Raw genomic sequence first — 13,208 nt, 5'->3', positions numbered from 1 at the left:
ATACATTGTATTGAAGTGTGGTTGAATATACAGTATGCATGTACATATGAAGCTATGCATTTTACATGTAACTTCTTCAGCATTCTCTTAAAGGTAAAAAGTAAAAGGTGAATATGATAAATATATAGACCTGGTAGCTGATGGTAAGTGGTAAATGGACTTGAGCTTATAGAGCTTTTCTAGTCTCTGATGTATTTATCTATGTTTTTAAATTCTTTGTTACGCCACATGTTGCTGGCAATACTTCCCTGGCACATTCACGATTCAAGCATTCAAAATAACTTGATGATGATCAAAGTTAATCTTTTCGGGTCACAGCGGGACTTCTGTGTCATGAGGGAACTCCTTTCAATTACGCAGGCGTGCAGCCCGTGTGTTCCTCTGATAACACTATCTACACTCTCAACGCTACACGACGTCTCACAGGAGGAATTCATGACAGAAAAAAACGTCACCAAAAAGCAAAAATACGCAGGGAGGAGTTGAACCCTGCGTAAATAAGACAAACAGGTTCACGCCTGCAAAGTGTGTGTGCATTTGGGCATTTAAATTCCTCCCACGGCGCAAAGTGCCATGTGCATGTAAACTCTCAGAAGTTGGACAGCAGCAAGTTTTGCGTAGATAATGGACATAACGGACCCGGATGCCAGCATCTCCTCTGCGGAGCCAAAGCCGCACAGAGGATTACATCAAAAGTGAGTCCATTTATGGTCATTACTTATAACACTCAAAAATATATTTTGAAATAGGTCTTATAAAGCAATAATGATTCCTTTCATTCCTGTTACATGGTCAAATTTCAGAATAAGTTAAGAGATTTATATTTTTAAAGAAAAAAGTAGTTTACATTCTATCATTAACGTATTTCAATGTTTATAACCTCAGATCAGGTGACTTTTTAATTATCTTTATGTATATTTTTTTACATTTTCTTACAGTTTTTTCGTGTAAGAATCAGGCAACACTAAAAAAAATTGTACTGGTTTCCTAAAAGATTCAATCGCTTTCCTCACACCTGCTTATACCTTACCTGATTCTTCTTTCTCTGTCACTAAATATTTAAATCAGCAGACACTGAATCCAGCATCTGCCCACTTCAGAAACATCACTTCCTGACAGCTTTTATTTGCAGGGCTGATCTCAAAGATCCACATTGCTCAGCAGTAGCACACTTATAAACTAAAGAGTTTCCAGGTAAATTATTTAAAGCGGCCCTGTTAGTATGAACTCTGAGGGGGGTTGAGACTGGAGGGGCTGCAGATAGGCTTCTCTGCCTCTGTCAGGGTGTCACTGATAAACACGAGCGTCTGGTAGCAAATGACACAGGACACCATGTAGACTTACACCAGTGAGCAGCTACAAACACATCACAGCTCCTCTGTTTTCATTTTATTCTGTTTGCTCTGGGCATTTTAAAAGAGTGGTGGGCATTTTAAACAGTGGTGGGTATTTTAAACAGTGGTGGGGATAGTTGAGGGTGATGATAACATCTCTACCCTCCACCCTGCTCCACCCCCACGATGGCTTAAGGAGGGAGTAGGAACTAAACAAAGTAACCAATGTTGACATAGATGTTCCTTTGATGAAAAAGAGCAACCTCAAAGGGTAATTAATATCATGACAGAAAAAAGCCGCAAATCTTGACTTTAAAGAGAAAAGGTCTCTTCACCTCAGATGGCCTTCATGAACATTAATGCAAACAAGCTGACAAGTAAATACCTGATCAGTTGTGGAATAGTCTGAATGTATGTAACATTCAAGTTCTCATCCTTAACCTTGTTCATTTATCACTCATCAATTTTGATTCATAATGCTCCAATTCACAACAAACACTTATTTGAATGACACTTTACATAAAGGGCAGGTATAGATCTTTGGGCTATACTATTTTTAAATTTCATGAACAGAGACCAAATATGAACAGTGGCAAAAAAAAAACATTCTTTAAGAGGCAGAATCCTTGAACAGAACCAGAATCCTTGCGGAGAGCTGTCTGCCTACTGGCTGGGGAAAGTGTAGTGTCTTTTCCTGTAGACATGTGCCCTGCAGACGTGCGTGGAACATGAATACGTACAGATGGAGTGAGAGAGGTACTGCAGTCTAAGCCTATAGCATCATAGGGTTGGTCCTAAACCTGTGTCAGTCCTAACTTACTGACTGTGTTTTATCGAAAAACAAAGTTTTAATGAAGTCTACCCTTAAAAGTTATTTAACCAGTGATTTAACCAGGAAAAATGTATTGGGATTTAAAATCTGAATTGACAAGAGTGCCCTGGCCAAGACAGAGAGCGGTGCTTTAACAAAAGTAGAGTGAGCTCTACCTCACAGACTATTAGGAGACTTAACGTACCACAAGCAGGCGAATCCTCTAGATGGCTAATATGGATCTATGAGCTCTGTAAGATGTGATGGTGCCTTACCAAATAGAGCTTCATAGAGATTTGAAAATTTAATCTAGATTTAAAGGAAGCCACTGACTGGTCATGTGACTGCAGATGACCGTTCTGTTTGTTCTGTTTGATTTCAGGGTGTTTGTCAACAGGAATCTGACACTGGAAAACATCAGATGCTATGGATTTGACATGGACTACACCATGGCAAGTAAGTCAAGCCAGATCTTTGTTTGGAAATAAACAGTAGTGTCATCTTGAAGAGCTAATGAACTTGAAATCTTTCTCTCTGACGTCTACTGGTTAGAAAAGACACACTGGTTTTAAATGGTTCTACTGTGTTTGTGTTTGTAGTTTACACATCCCCAGACTATGAGAGCATGGGCTTTGAGATGATCAGAGACAAAATGGTGTCTATTGGGTATCCTCATGAGATTCTACGCTACACGTACGATCCTAGCTTCCCCACACGGTAGGGTTAATATCTGCTCCTTTCACTGAAAAACCATGACTTTTACCACAGCTGTCTATTTGTTTCTAAATTTGAGCATAAATCCCTTAAAACAGTTAACTGTTTTGAGTTACATGCTTTATATCTGCTTTACCTCTTAGCTCATGTCAGGTCTTGGAAACCATGATCACACCTCCTGTTTCTTTTTTCTCTTCATCCTCAGCGGTTTGGTGATTGACACCAAATATGGGAACCTCTTGAAGGTGGATTCAAACGGGAATATTTTAATCTGCAGTCACGGCTTCCGCTTCCTCAAAGGGTAAAGTTGGCAATGCTCTGATGAAATGTTTTTTTGTTTTTTACATTTGCCATCTTAGCATGAGGAGCTCCAGAGACAAATGCAGGCACATAAATTAACAAAAAAAGCATCACTGAAAAATTCAATCAATTCTTTAAAATTTAAAGTAAATAAAAGAGTTATCAAAGGTGACTAAAAGTTAGCTTGAATAAGGCTGTCACACTTATCGACAGGTTTCCTTTTCAGCATCTTGTCCGTAACATCGACTCTGTCTGAGGTCAGTTCATCACAAATGTTACTCTAAATGGCAATGAATATGTGTCCTCATTTTATAGTAGGTAATATAATTTAATGTTTAAATAACAATGAGATACATCTTATGTACAGAATTAAATCATTAAACCACCTCTATGTTTTTGTTCGTTCTGATATTACCTCTGGTTATTAAAGACAATAGGAAACAAACAGCTGATAATGACTGCAGCATCAATGTGGCTTTACTTGTTTTAACTGTGACTACAAAGCAGCAGATAAACACTAATATGTCTCATTAGCTTTGTTCCTAATAGATAATAAAAAGAGTTTCAATTGCCCCAGAATGTAAATTGGTGCATATAGTTTTCTATTGTTTAAGTCAGTTTTTAGTGCTTACCAGAGGGCGGCTGCGGCTCAGTTGGTAGAGTTGTCGTCTCTCAACCAGAAGGTCGAGGGTTTGATCCCCCAGCTCCTGCAGCAACATGTCCGCTGTGCCCTTAGGCAAGACACTTAACCCTGAATTACTCCTGCTGCTTCGTCAGCGGCGTATGAATGCATCTGAATTAGTTACTTCTGATGGTCTCACTACATCACACTGCCATCAGCGTGTGAATGGGTAGGTGTAAAAGCGCTTTGAGTAGTTTGAACACTAGAAAAGCGCTATATAAGCTCAAGTCCATCTACCAGAGTATGTTTGTTTCCACAGAGAAAACATCGCTTACTACTACCCCAACAAGTTCATTCAAAGAGATGACACCGACCGTTTCTACATTCTCAACACTGTCTTCAATCTGTCAGGTATTACATTCACCTGTTTTGAATATCAGTGTGGGGTTTGTTAAATTAAGATATTATGTGGTGAAGAATAGAAATATAACTTTGTCCGAATTTAAAACTCATTCTGAATAAAAGTTCATAAATGTTGATTCAACATCAACAAGTGACCTGTTTCTGCTAACTGAACTGTTTGCATGCACCGTGCAGAGACATATCTCTACACCTGCCTTGTGGACTTTTTCACCAGATGCACCAGATACACAAAGTGAGTGGAAATGATTCCCCCCTATGGTTTTTAAAAAGCTCCTCTTTTGCATAATATTTATCCCTCTACCACATTCTTTTAATCTTGTTTAATTTCTTCCAGCCTGGAGAAGGGTTACCAGCATGGAGACTTGTTTATGTCCTTCAGAAGTATGTTTCAGGATGTTAGAGATGCAATGGACTTTATTCACAATACGGTAAATTCATAAATCTCTGTTTAAAATGTAAAGAAATGTTAGCGATGGAAACCATTACATGTCCCTATTGGACTGTATAGTAACTGTTAAACTGTGTGTCGTTTGTTTGTCTGTTCGTTGTGCAGGGAGCTCTGAAGGATAGAACCATCAAGAATTTGGAGAAATATGTTGTCAAAGATGTAAGACACGATCAAGCACCAAATTGCTATGAGTTTTATGACAAAAAATGTTTGAAATATTAAGGAAGAAAATGTGTTCTTTGCAGCCAAATCTCTCTGTACTTCTGACCCGGATTAAAAAAGTGGCAAAGGTCTTTCTTGCCACCAACAGTGATTACAACTACACAGAGGTGATTTTCTAAATATTCAAGCTAACACTTGTAACAACTATTTACATAAAAACAAAGCCTGAACCTTCAAAATGAAATCAAAGTGCACATTTTTCCAATAACTATTTCTTCCATCTTTAAGGCCATTATGAAATACCTGCTTGAAACTAATGTAAAGGTAAGCGCACTCTTACAGTTGTAGGAATATTCTTTTAATGCTCACTCAATTGAATTTAATAAACCATTGTTCTTCACTTAGTCTGGAAGTCCTAAAAGGTTGTGGCATTCCTACTTTGACCTCGTTGTCGTGGACACCAGGAAGCCGTTGTTCTTTGCAGAGGGGACTGTGCTGAGACAAGTGGACACGGTAGGAAAAAGTCCATGACACTTGAAGATGGACATGTTGATGTTGGTGGCAGGTTTCAGTGATATATGTTGGTGTTACAGAACACAGGGAAGCTTCGGATCGGGACGTACACAGGTGACCTCCAACATGGGACTGTTTACTCTGGAGGTGAGATTCATATTGGTTCGCATTTGTTCTTTATTGTGTCATTTAAAAAAAAAAAACTGTAATAGAGGCTGAAACAGTGACAAACACAGGATGGCTTCTTCCACGTTATTTGAGACGTTTTGAATAAATCTTTGTTCGCAGGATCTTCGGACATCGTTTGTGATCTGCTACATGTCAAAGGTAAAGACATCCTTTACGTTGGAGACCACATCTTTGGTGATATCCTCAAATCTAAGAAGCGTCAGGGCTGGAAAACCTTCCTGGTCGTACCAGAGCTCGCTAAGGAGCTTCAGGTGTGGGAGGAAAGAAAAAGTAAGAACAAATATTCAACATCGGGTGTTTGAATTTTTAAGATCATTTTCAGTAGTTTCCTACCTTGATGACTTTCTTGTTTTGTTTCCAGATCTGTTTGAGGAACTGAAACTTCTTGACACCTTCTTAGCTGAGACTTATAAGTGAGTCTGTGCCCATCTCTAATCATTAAACCAGTCATGTTCAGAAACAGTGGACATGTCCCAGCAAAGCTCTAATGTTTTCTGATGTTTTGCACGCCTTTATTTAGCTTTGACAAATCATCTCTACCATACCTTTACTGAAACATTTTATTTCCCTTCTATAAGAATAATTATGACGTTACAAGAAGGGATTAAGCGTTCTTGTTTTATGTGTTTGGAAACTGAAGGCATCTGGACAGTGGCAGCAAAGAGTGTCCTGACATCAGCGCCATCCAGACGAGAATTAAAGTGAGTTCAGCACATTTTAACTCCACATGTATCACATCACTACAGAAAATACTTTTCTTTCTTTCTTCTTGTTGCGCGGATAATTTGACTTTTCTGTCCACAAAAATGAGTGCAAAACAATTAAACTTATAATGATTAATTAGATCATCTACAACACACAAAATCAGGGGAAATGCATTACTTTTAAGCCATCTCTTGACAAAATCAAAGTAGTACATTCACAAGGGGAGGGGGGGGGATATCATACATCAATTCAACTAACATCATGTATAGAGGTATATAATATATTATAACCACATAGCAGTCAAGACAAAGTTAATGGACTATTCAGTGAGTGCTGATCAAATGTATAACAGCCCTGTCATTTTGTACATAATGAATCTCTCTGCCTTGGGTGAACTAAAAACAAAATCACAACTTTTCATTATTCAAAGACTGATGCTGGCAACAATCGAGTTCCAGTAAAATTGGACAACTAGTTGTTATGCAGAGCCAGAGGACAGATTTAAAAGCAGAATAATCAGTGGTTGCTTATTCATTTCTGCTGTGAAATGTTGCTTTTAGAACTGTTAAATAAAAGCTATATCATGATTGATATGGTGCTGTCGTACCAAATATCACCACACTGTGATTTTCTTTTGCCTATAGACAAATCAAAGCCATGCTGACATTTAGTGTATCAGCACCCCCTCCTGTGTGTTACTCCCTAATAATCACGAGTTCAAGCTAAAGACAGTGCGTAGGCTTCTTAAGTTTTCTTATAAAGACCAGATTAATTCTAGACAAATATTGCTTTATGCAACAGAAACTGAAAACAGAATGTTTGCTATGACCCAGAGCAGTTATGATTGAGCTTGTTCTTATTTCGTTATGAGCTGTTTGGGCTCTTTTGCTGATGTGGTTGGTGTTGGTGTTTGCAGGTGTTGACCCACAGGATGGACATGTCCTACGGACAGATGGGCAGCCTCCTCCGCAGCGGAGCCAGACAGACACTGTTTGCCAGCCAGCTTGTGCGTTACGCCGACCTATACTCATCTACCTGCATCAACCTGCTGAAATACCCCTTAAATTATCTCTTCATGGCCCCCCCAGTGCTGGTCCGTTCACTTCCTGCCTCTATGACGCACTTGAAAATGTCATTGTTTTATCATAGCAGCTATTTTCATCTCTTTCCCTCTCCCTCTCAAACTCTTTCAGATGCCACATGAATCTGTGTCTCAACCAGCAGCTGGATTAGTTTCATCAGAGCTTTCTGAGATTGTCAAGATTACCACAAGCTGAGGTGATTACAGGTGTAATGCATTATTCAAATTTGATTTGAAATTTACTGAATTCTTTAAATATTTTCTTCTAAACGTGTCCTTCTCCTGCAGCTGGCTGAGATGTCTTAAAAGAAGAAGTTATGATGCTTTGCACTTTTGCCTCTGTGCTTGTAGGTGCGCAGCCATAATGTGCGTCTTTTACTAAAAACTAATTTATTGATCCCTCTAGTGGAGTTGAACTGCTATGCAGTGTAATGTTTACTTACTGAACATAGATTGATCATACAGACATTTAAAGGATTTAAAGTATAAACAGACCCGGGGTTAATGTATATATGAAAAGAAAGTGGTCTTTATCTGTTGATACATTTAGTGGTAAATATGCACGTTTGATGTCAGGTTTTTAAATGTAAAGCTTTTTAAATTTTTTGTTTGTGGTTTGTGCTACTTCTGTTGTATCATTTCAATAAAGAGTTTATATTATTTGATTTTTTTGTATTTTTATTTGTGGAGGAAAATATATTACTCTAAATATGTCTGTTAGAGGACATTAGCTGATGTAAAAGCTCATGCTAACATTATTTGCTAATGTCTTTGTAGTTTTTGTGATATCATACATGTATAGACTCTTTTTTATTTACTATTAAGATATCTTACAGTGAAGTTTGGTGATGATTCAGACTAACCTGCAGTTTGTAGCACACTCGTAGCACAGTATTCCATTTCTATGTATTATTATAAACCAAACCATCCCTTCAGGTTTCTCCGCTTGTACTACAACGTTTGTCCACTGGGTGGCAGTAAATCTCCTCTGCAAGAGAGATTGCTCAGTGTGTTTTGAAAAAAAAGCTGAATGAAATCAGACTTTAATTCAGACTTTTATTATTATTATTGCTTTGTCTGAAAAAAAAACAACAACAATGATCTATTCCTGTTCTTTGCATCTTAAGTAACTGTTTACTTTGAACACCGTCAAAAGTGTTTAAAGATATAAAAACAACTGCTGATCTATTGGCTGAAAGGATTGATCAATCAATATTTGTGTAAATCTCTGAAGAGAAACATATCAATGTTAACATCAAGAGTATCACCATTCATAAAGAAAATGATGATAGGCAAAATGATATTTGTACAGGCATTACACACAAAATGCACTAACAAAGAGACATGTCTCCTCCTCTACATTTCATCTCCTCAAAAGTAGAGATATGACATTTAGAAAACACTTTGTGTAAGGTTAATATCCTCAATTCAAAACCTACCATGTACACTATTATACTACCTTACTTAGTATAGTAGTGTAAGTGTTCAGTCATAAGATTCATCAAGCAAAATGGCTTATTTCAGGAGAACCCTGGGTCATCAACGTTTTGCTGATGGTAAATGTGTCGCAAATTGTAATACTGATTCAAATAGTCAACTTAATCCTTAGCATCACAGAATTTATTTGCAGACTCATTTATATTCTGTGTGGATGATCTAAATCTTGGCGGACTAAAGCTTTAAAATAAAGCGTGATGGAAGAGAAGAATTAAGGATTTTAAATCAACTTAAGGAACAAAACGGTTTTGCTCTCACAAAAGTTTTCAGGATAGAGCTGAACGTTTTCCTCCGAGCTCTGTCACACATCAGAGAGAGCAGACAGGAATGTGTGTTCTCTCTCTCTCTCTCTCTCTCTCTCGCTCACTGTTTGATATCCTAACAACTCGTGTACGTGCATTTTTTTCAGGGGATATAATGATGTGTTCGTAAAGTGTTCTGTGCTTCCATATAGGGGGATAGATTATTAATGGAGCGTCTATCTGACTATCTAAAAGTCATTATATTCTCATCTTTGTTGTAATAACCTAATGCAAGGAAACACCTGAGACTTTGGCTTAAATTCATGGGATGGAAAATAGAACTCAAACATAATGCTATCGTTAAGATCCAGGGACGCTCTCCATAAAGATTATCAATAAAAATCTCAACAGGGTTCATGAAAGTGTCCTGTTTTTATGTCAGTTCATGACCCTCCTGCTGCTTCATTGTTTAGGTCTTCTGAATTGAACTATCAGACAGGTCCACATTATGCCTTCAATGGCACCTCCTTCATAAAATACACTCACCTAACAATAACACACACAGTAACACACATTTCCTCAATGATTTGATTTCCTCTATCACAGCTATTTCTGTTTGTTCGGATTTCCTCGGTCATTGTCTGCTTGTCACCTGGATTAATTGTGGTCTTCTTTCTTATTTGATTCAATCTGACTTGTTTTATTTTCTGACCTTCACAAACTCTCTGCTCTCTATGGTTCATGATTTCATTTGAATTGTATTCTCGAATCACTCTTGAACTATGTTTCATCAGTTTACAAACTGAAGGTTTGACATCAAACCTCCTGAAACAGATGGAGCAGTGAGCTTTCTTTCAAATTGATTTGTATCAGTTTTCAAATAACTCATTAAGTGAATAATAACCAGTTCATGTCATCCAAGTGTTTCCACTATCCAGATTTCTGATTCTGCACACTTTGGGTGGCTTTGGCTTCAGCTCTGAATGTTGTTCCTGTGTGAGGAGAGGCAGCAGTTATGATATCTGTATCAATGCTTTATATCTATCTCCAAGAAAACCTCATTGTTGTGTATCACTGTTAGAAATTATTTACATATACAAACTCCTCTGCTTTTGATATTTAGACCACAAACTTCTCCCACAACCACAAACCACAAAGTCTTCATTCTGCTGAAAAGAAATAGCCAGACAACATTTTTCCCCAAAACAAATATAGCTAGAAGAACTCAAATTGACTGTTTGTGTCCTGACATTCACACACACACGCACGCACACACGCACGCACACACACACACACACACACATACACACTCCCTTTGGTGGAGACAATGTGCCGCTGTGTGATATAAGAGCTGTCTCCTCACATCGAGTGTACCTGTGCTGCAGAGGTGTGAACAGTGTCACTTTCTCTCTGCTGCTGTTTAGAGTTGCACTCACATGTTACTGTGCAGAAATCTCCGTTCACCTTCATAAAGTAAGAATATTCACCTTTCATATCAGATACATGATACACACCAAGACATTTCTACAGCTTTCTACATTATGGGGATCTTTAGAGTGTGCATTACAGAGAAACTGGGTGCTCTATCTCTAAAACATGAATGAGTAATTGATGGTCGTCTTATTTGTACAATTAAAGCGCATCTTCAAGCATTTTGTTTTACAATAATGTGCACTATTGAAATAAAAAAAAACCTTTTCACTTTCACAGGAGGCACACGATATTAAACTTATCGGACCTTTCCAACTTCTGATTTTCCTGATTTCAGAAAAACTTTCTTTTGTGGTGTGACGGCACGTTTCTGTTAACTTCACACTCAACAACTACTTACACTAACTTTTTATTGATTTCCTTTAAGCTGTACCATTACATCAAACAGATATATCTTAAATACTATTTTCTTTTTGCCACATCAATCTTTATGTCTGCTGTCGTCAGAGTCCATTAATGTATAAAGGGGGGAAAGACCCAGCGGTTGATATAAATTATTTGTGCTGAATTAAAAAGAACTATGAACATTAGAGATGAACTCTAAGAAAAGCTTTCCAGATTTGTGTATTTTTTAAATTCTTTTTCTAAGCAACCATGCAGTCAGTCATAATATCATTATCTCACTTAACAGAGGTTTTCATGCAGGAGTTAAGTTTCTGCTTTTCAGTCTTTAGTTCATTGTTTTCAGTTTCTTCAAGACATAAAGGTCACACATAACACCTTAACACATCAAATTGTGCATTTTGATTTTTTTTCCTTTCAAGAAAATAAAACTGAGTAATTGAAAACATTAATATAAGTAACTTTATTTAGAAGATTACACAGAAAATTACAGGAAATCATTTATGAACCACAACAGATACACAGGCTCATTCAAACCAAACATGCTTTTAGGACTGTTCTTATTCTCCACAAATTCTCACTTGTCAAAAGAACACAAACTCTTAACTGTACTGTTCATGCTTTTAAAAATGCTTCGTTAGCTCCAGTGTAAAGAGAAAACAGACACATTACAAAGGGAGACTGAAGTGTTTGATTCAAGCTCAGCACTTTGTTGTGTTTTCTTAATGAAATGCAGACATCATTATCTCATTAGCCGTATTCTCTGCGGTTTAATCTGCACATGAAGGCACTGTTGACATGTTGGCTTTCATTACAGGATCCTTTGCAGCTCCATGCAGTCAGATAACTGCAGAAGCACCACCGTCCCCATTCCACACATTCCAGGATTTCCCAGCAAGCATTGCAAGCAAGCCTAAACAAGTCACGTTCTTTACTCAGGGAGAATTTCACACAGTGGAGTGACCGAGGGCATCTTTTGCCTTCTTTTTTTGGTGCACTCACAAAAATTCACTTCACACTAAAAAATTGATTTTCTGAGACCTTAAAAAGGGATTTCTTTTTTTACACTTACCAATATCATTCTTTTACCTGAAACTTTTCACTGAATCAGGGTAATCAGTGACCAAAAACAAGTTTCCTCTCTGTTTTTAATAATTACTCGTTTCCATGTGCTGTGGATTGTAGCAGCAACTGGACTGTGGTTAAACATTTCCACCCGCTGACAGCCATCAAAACAAACAAACCGCTTTACTCTGTTACTTCATGCTTACAACATAAGGCACGCACACGGGAGCAGTGACACCTAATCTCTACAAGGAAAAGAAAAGAAAGAAAAGAAGAAAAGAGGAGAAGAGAAAATGCAAAGAGAGAGGGGGGAGAAAGAGAGGGCCTTTGCTCCCTACATTCCTCCCAAACGTCCCCTCCCCCCATAGACCTGCTGCTGCTGCCACCGAGGATGCTCAAAAACACACATCAACCTCCCCCCTTCCTCCCCTTTTTTTCTTCATCTGCTTATTTTACCATCAGCACAATTACACTGTGTTTGGTGTGATGACAAAACAGGTAAAGGGGAAAAAAAGGGGACCAAACTCCAAAGGAAAAACTGTCAATTTGAGAGAAATCTGGTTTTCAAAAACTTGAAATTCCAGTTAAGATACGCTGATAGATTGAAGTTTTTTCAATGCATTTTGAGGACTTATTCGGCCTAATTGAACATTTCCTACACCTTTTAATTTGCATTTGATTTGACAATTCCCTTTAATTAAATGATTCACATTTTTATGAGGTTTAATTGCTTTTTCAAAACTTCCAGACAGTTGGAAATATTTAAGATATTTGTTGTTGTTTTTTTTGCATTTGTGAATATATTTGTTTTTGTTTAAACTTATATTTTCCCTGTTTTTTTTACAGTTCTCTTTAAATAATGAGCAACATTTTTAAGGAGCTTTTCAATAAACAACTTCCAACCAATGCGCAGAAAGAGTACAGAATACAAAAAGAGAAAAATATTTTAGATTTTGGAAAATGCTTTCTAAAGTTTATTTTCTTTCTGTTTGAAGGTCTATTTTGAAACATACTTAAAGTGCTTTAAATTCAGGTCAAAGGGGCTCCTGTCAGCCTACAAACGTGTGTACACTCATCTGTAAACACACTGCTGGGTAAACAGTTTAGGAAGCTTTGCTGTGAACGAACTGCCACCTGCTATCAGTCATCAGCTTCTCCACTTCTCCACAAACCCGTTTAAAAAATGAGCTCCTTTGGCAGCCGTTTAGTGTGAGCTGAGGCCAAATGCTATGACAATACTATTGCACTGCTAGAATGGATGGTACAGTA

At 37.6% G+C, this 13,208-nt stretch overlaps 1 protein-coding gene across 1 annotated transcript; it reads left to right on the top strand.

Moving 5' to 3' along the window:
- Positions 1 to 452: 452 nt before the first annotated feature.
- Positions 453 to 7,967, top strand: nt5c2l1 (5'-nucleotidase, cytosolic II, like 1). Its single transcript, XM_020629886.3, has 18 exons — positions 453 to 695; positions 2,528 to 2,601; positions 2,745 to 2,862; positions 3,065 to 3,160; positions 4,101 to 4,192; positions 4,379 to 4,436; positions 4,539 to 4,632; positions 4,758 to 4,811; positions 4,898 to 4,981; positions 5,103 to 5,138; positions 5,220 to 5,327; positions 5,408 to 5,474; positions 5,616 to 5,786; positions 5,878 to 5,929; positions 6,157 to 6,217; positions 7,138 to 7,314; positions 7,415 to 7,499; positions 7,591 to 7,967. The coding sequence occupies exons 1-17, from the start codon at positions 625 to 627 to the stop codon at positions 7,496 to 7,498; spliced, it is 1,497 nt and encodes a 498-aa protein (XP_020485542.2). The 5' UTR covers positions 453 to 624; the 3' UTR covers position 7,499; positions 7,591 to 7,967.
- The last annotated feature ends 5,241 nt before the right edge of the window (positions 7,968 to 13,208 follow it).

This window comes from Labrus bergylta, chromosome 17, assembly GCF_963930695.1.
Source record: "Labrus bergylta chromosome 17, fLabBer1.1, whole genome shotgun sequence".
Classification (NCBI taxonomy): Eukaryota; Metazoa; Chordata; class Actinopteri; order Labriformes; family Labridae; genus Labrus; species Labrus bergylta.
The sequence above is the reverse complement of the archived record's forward strand: the minus strand, read 5'-3'. Positions and strand labels throughout refer to the sequence as shown.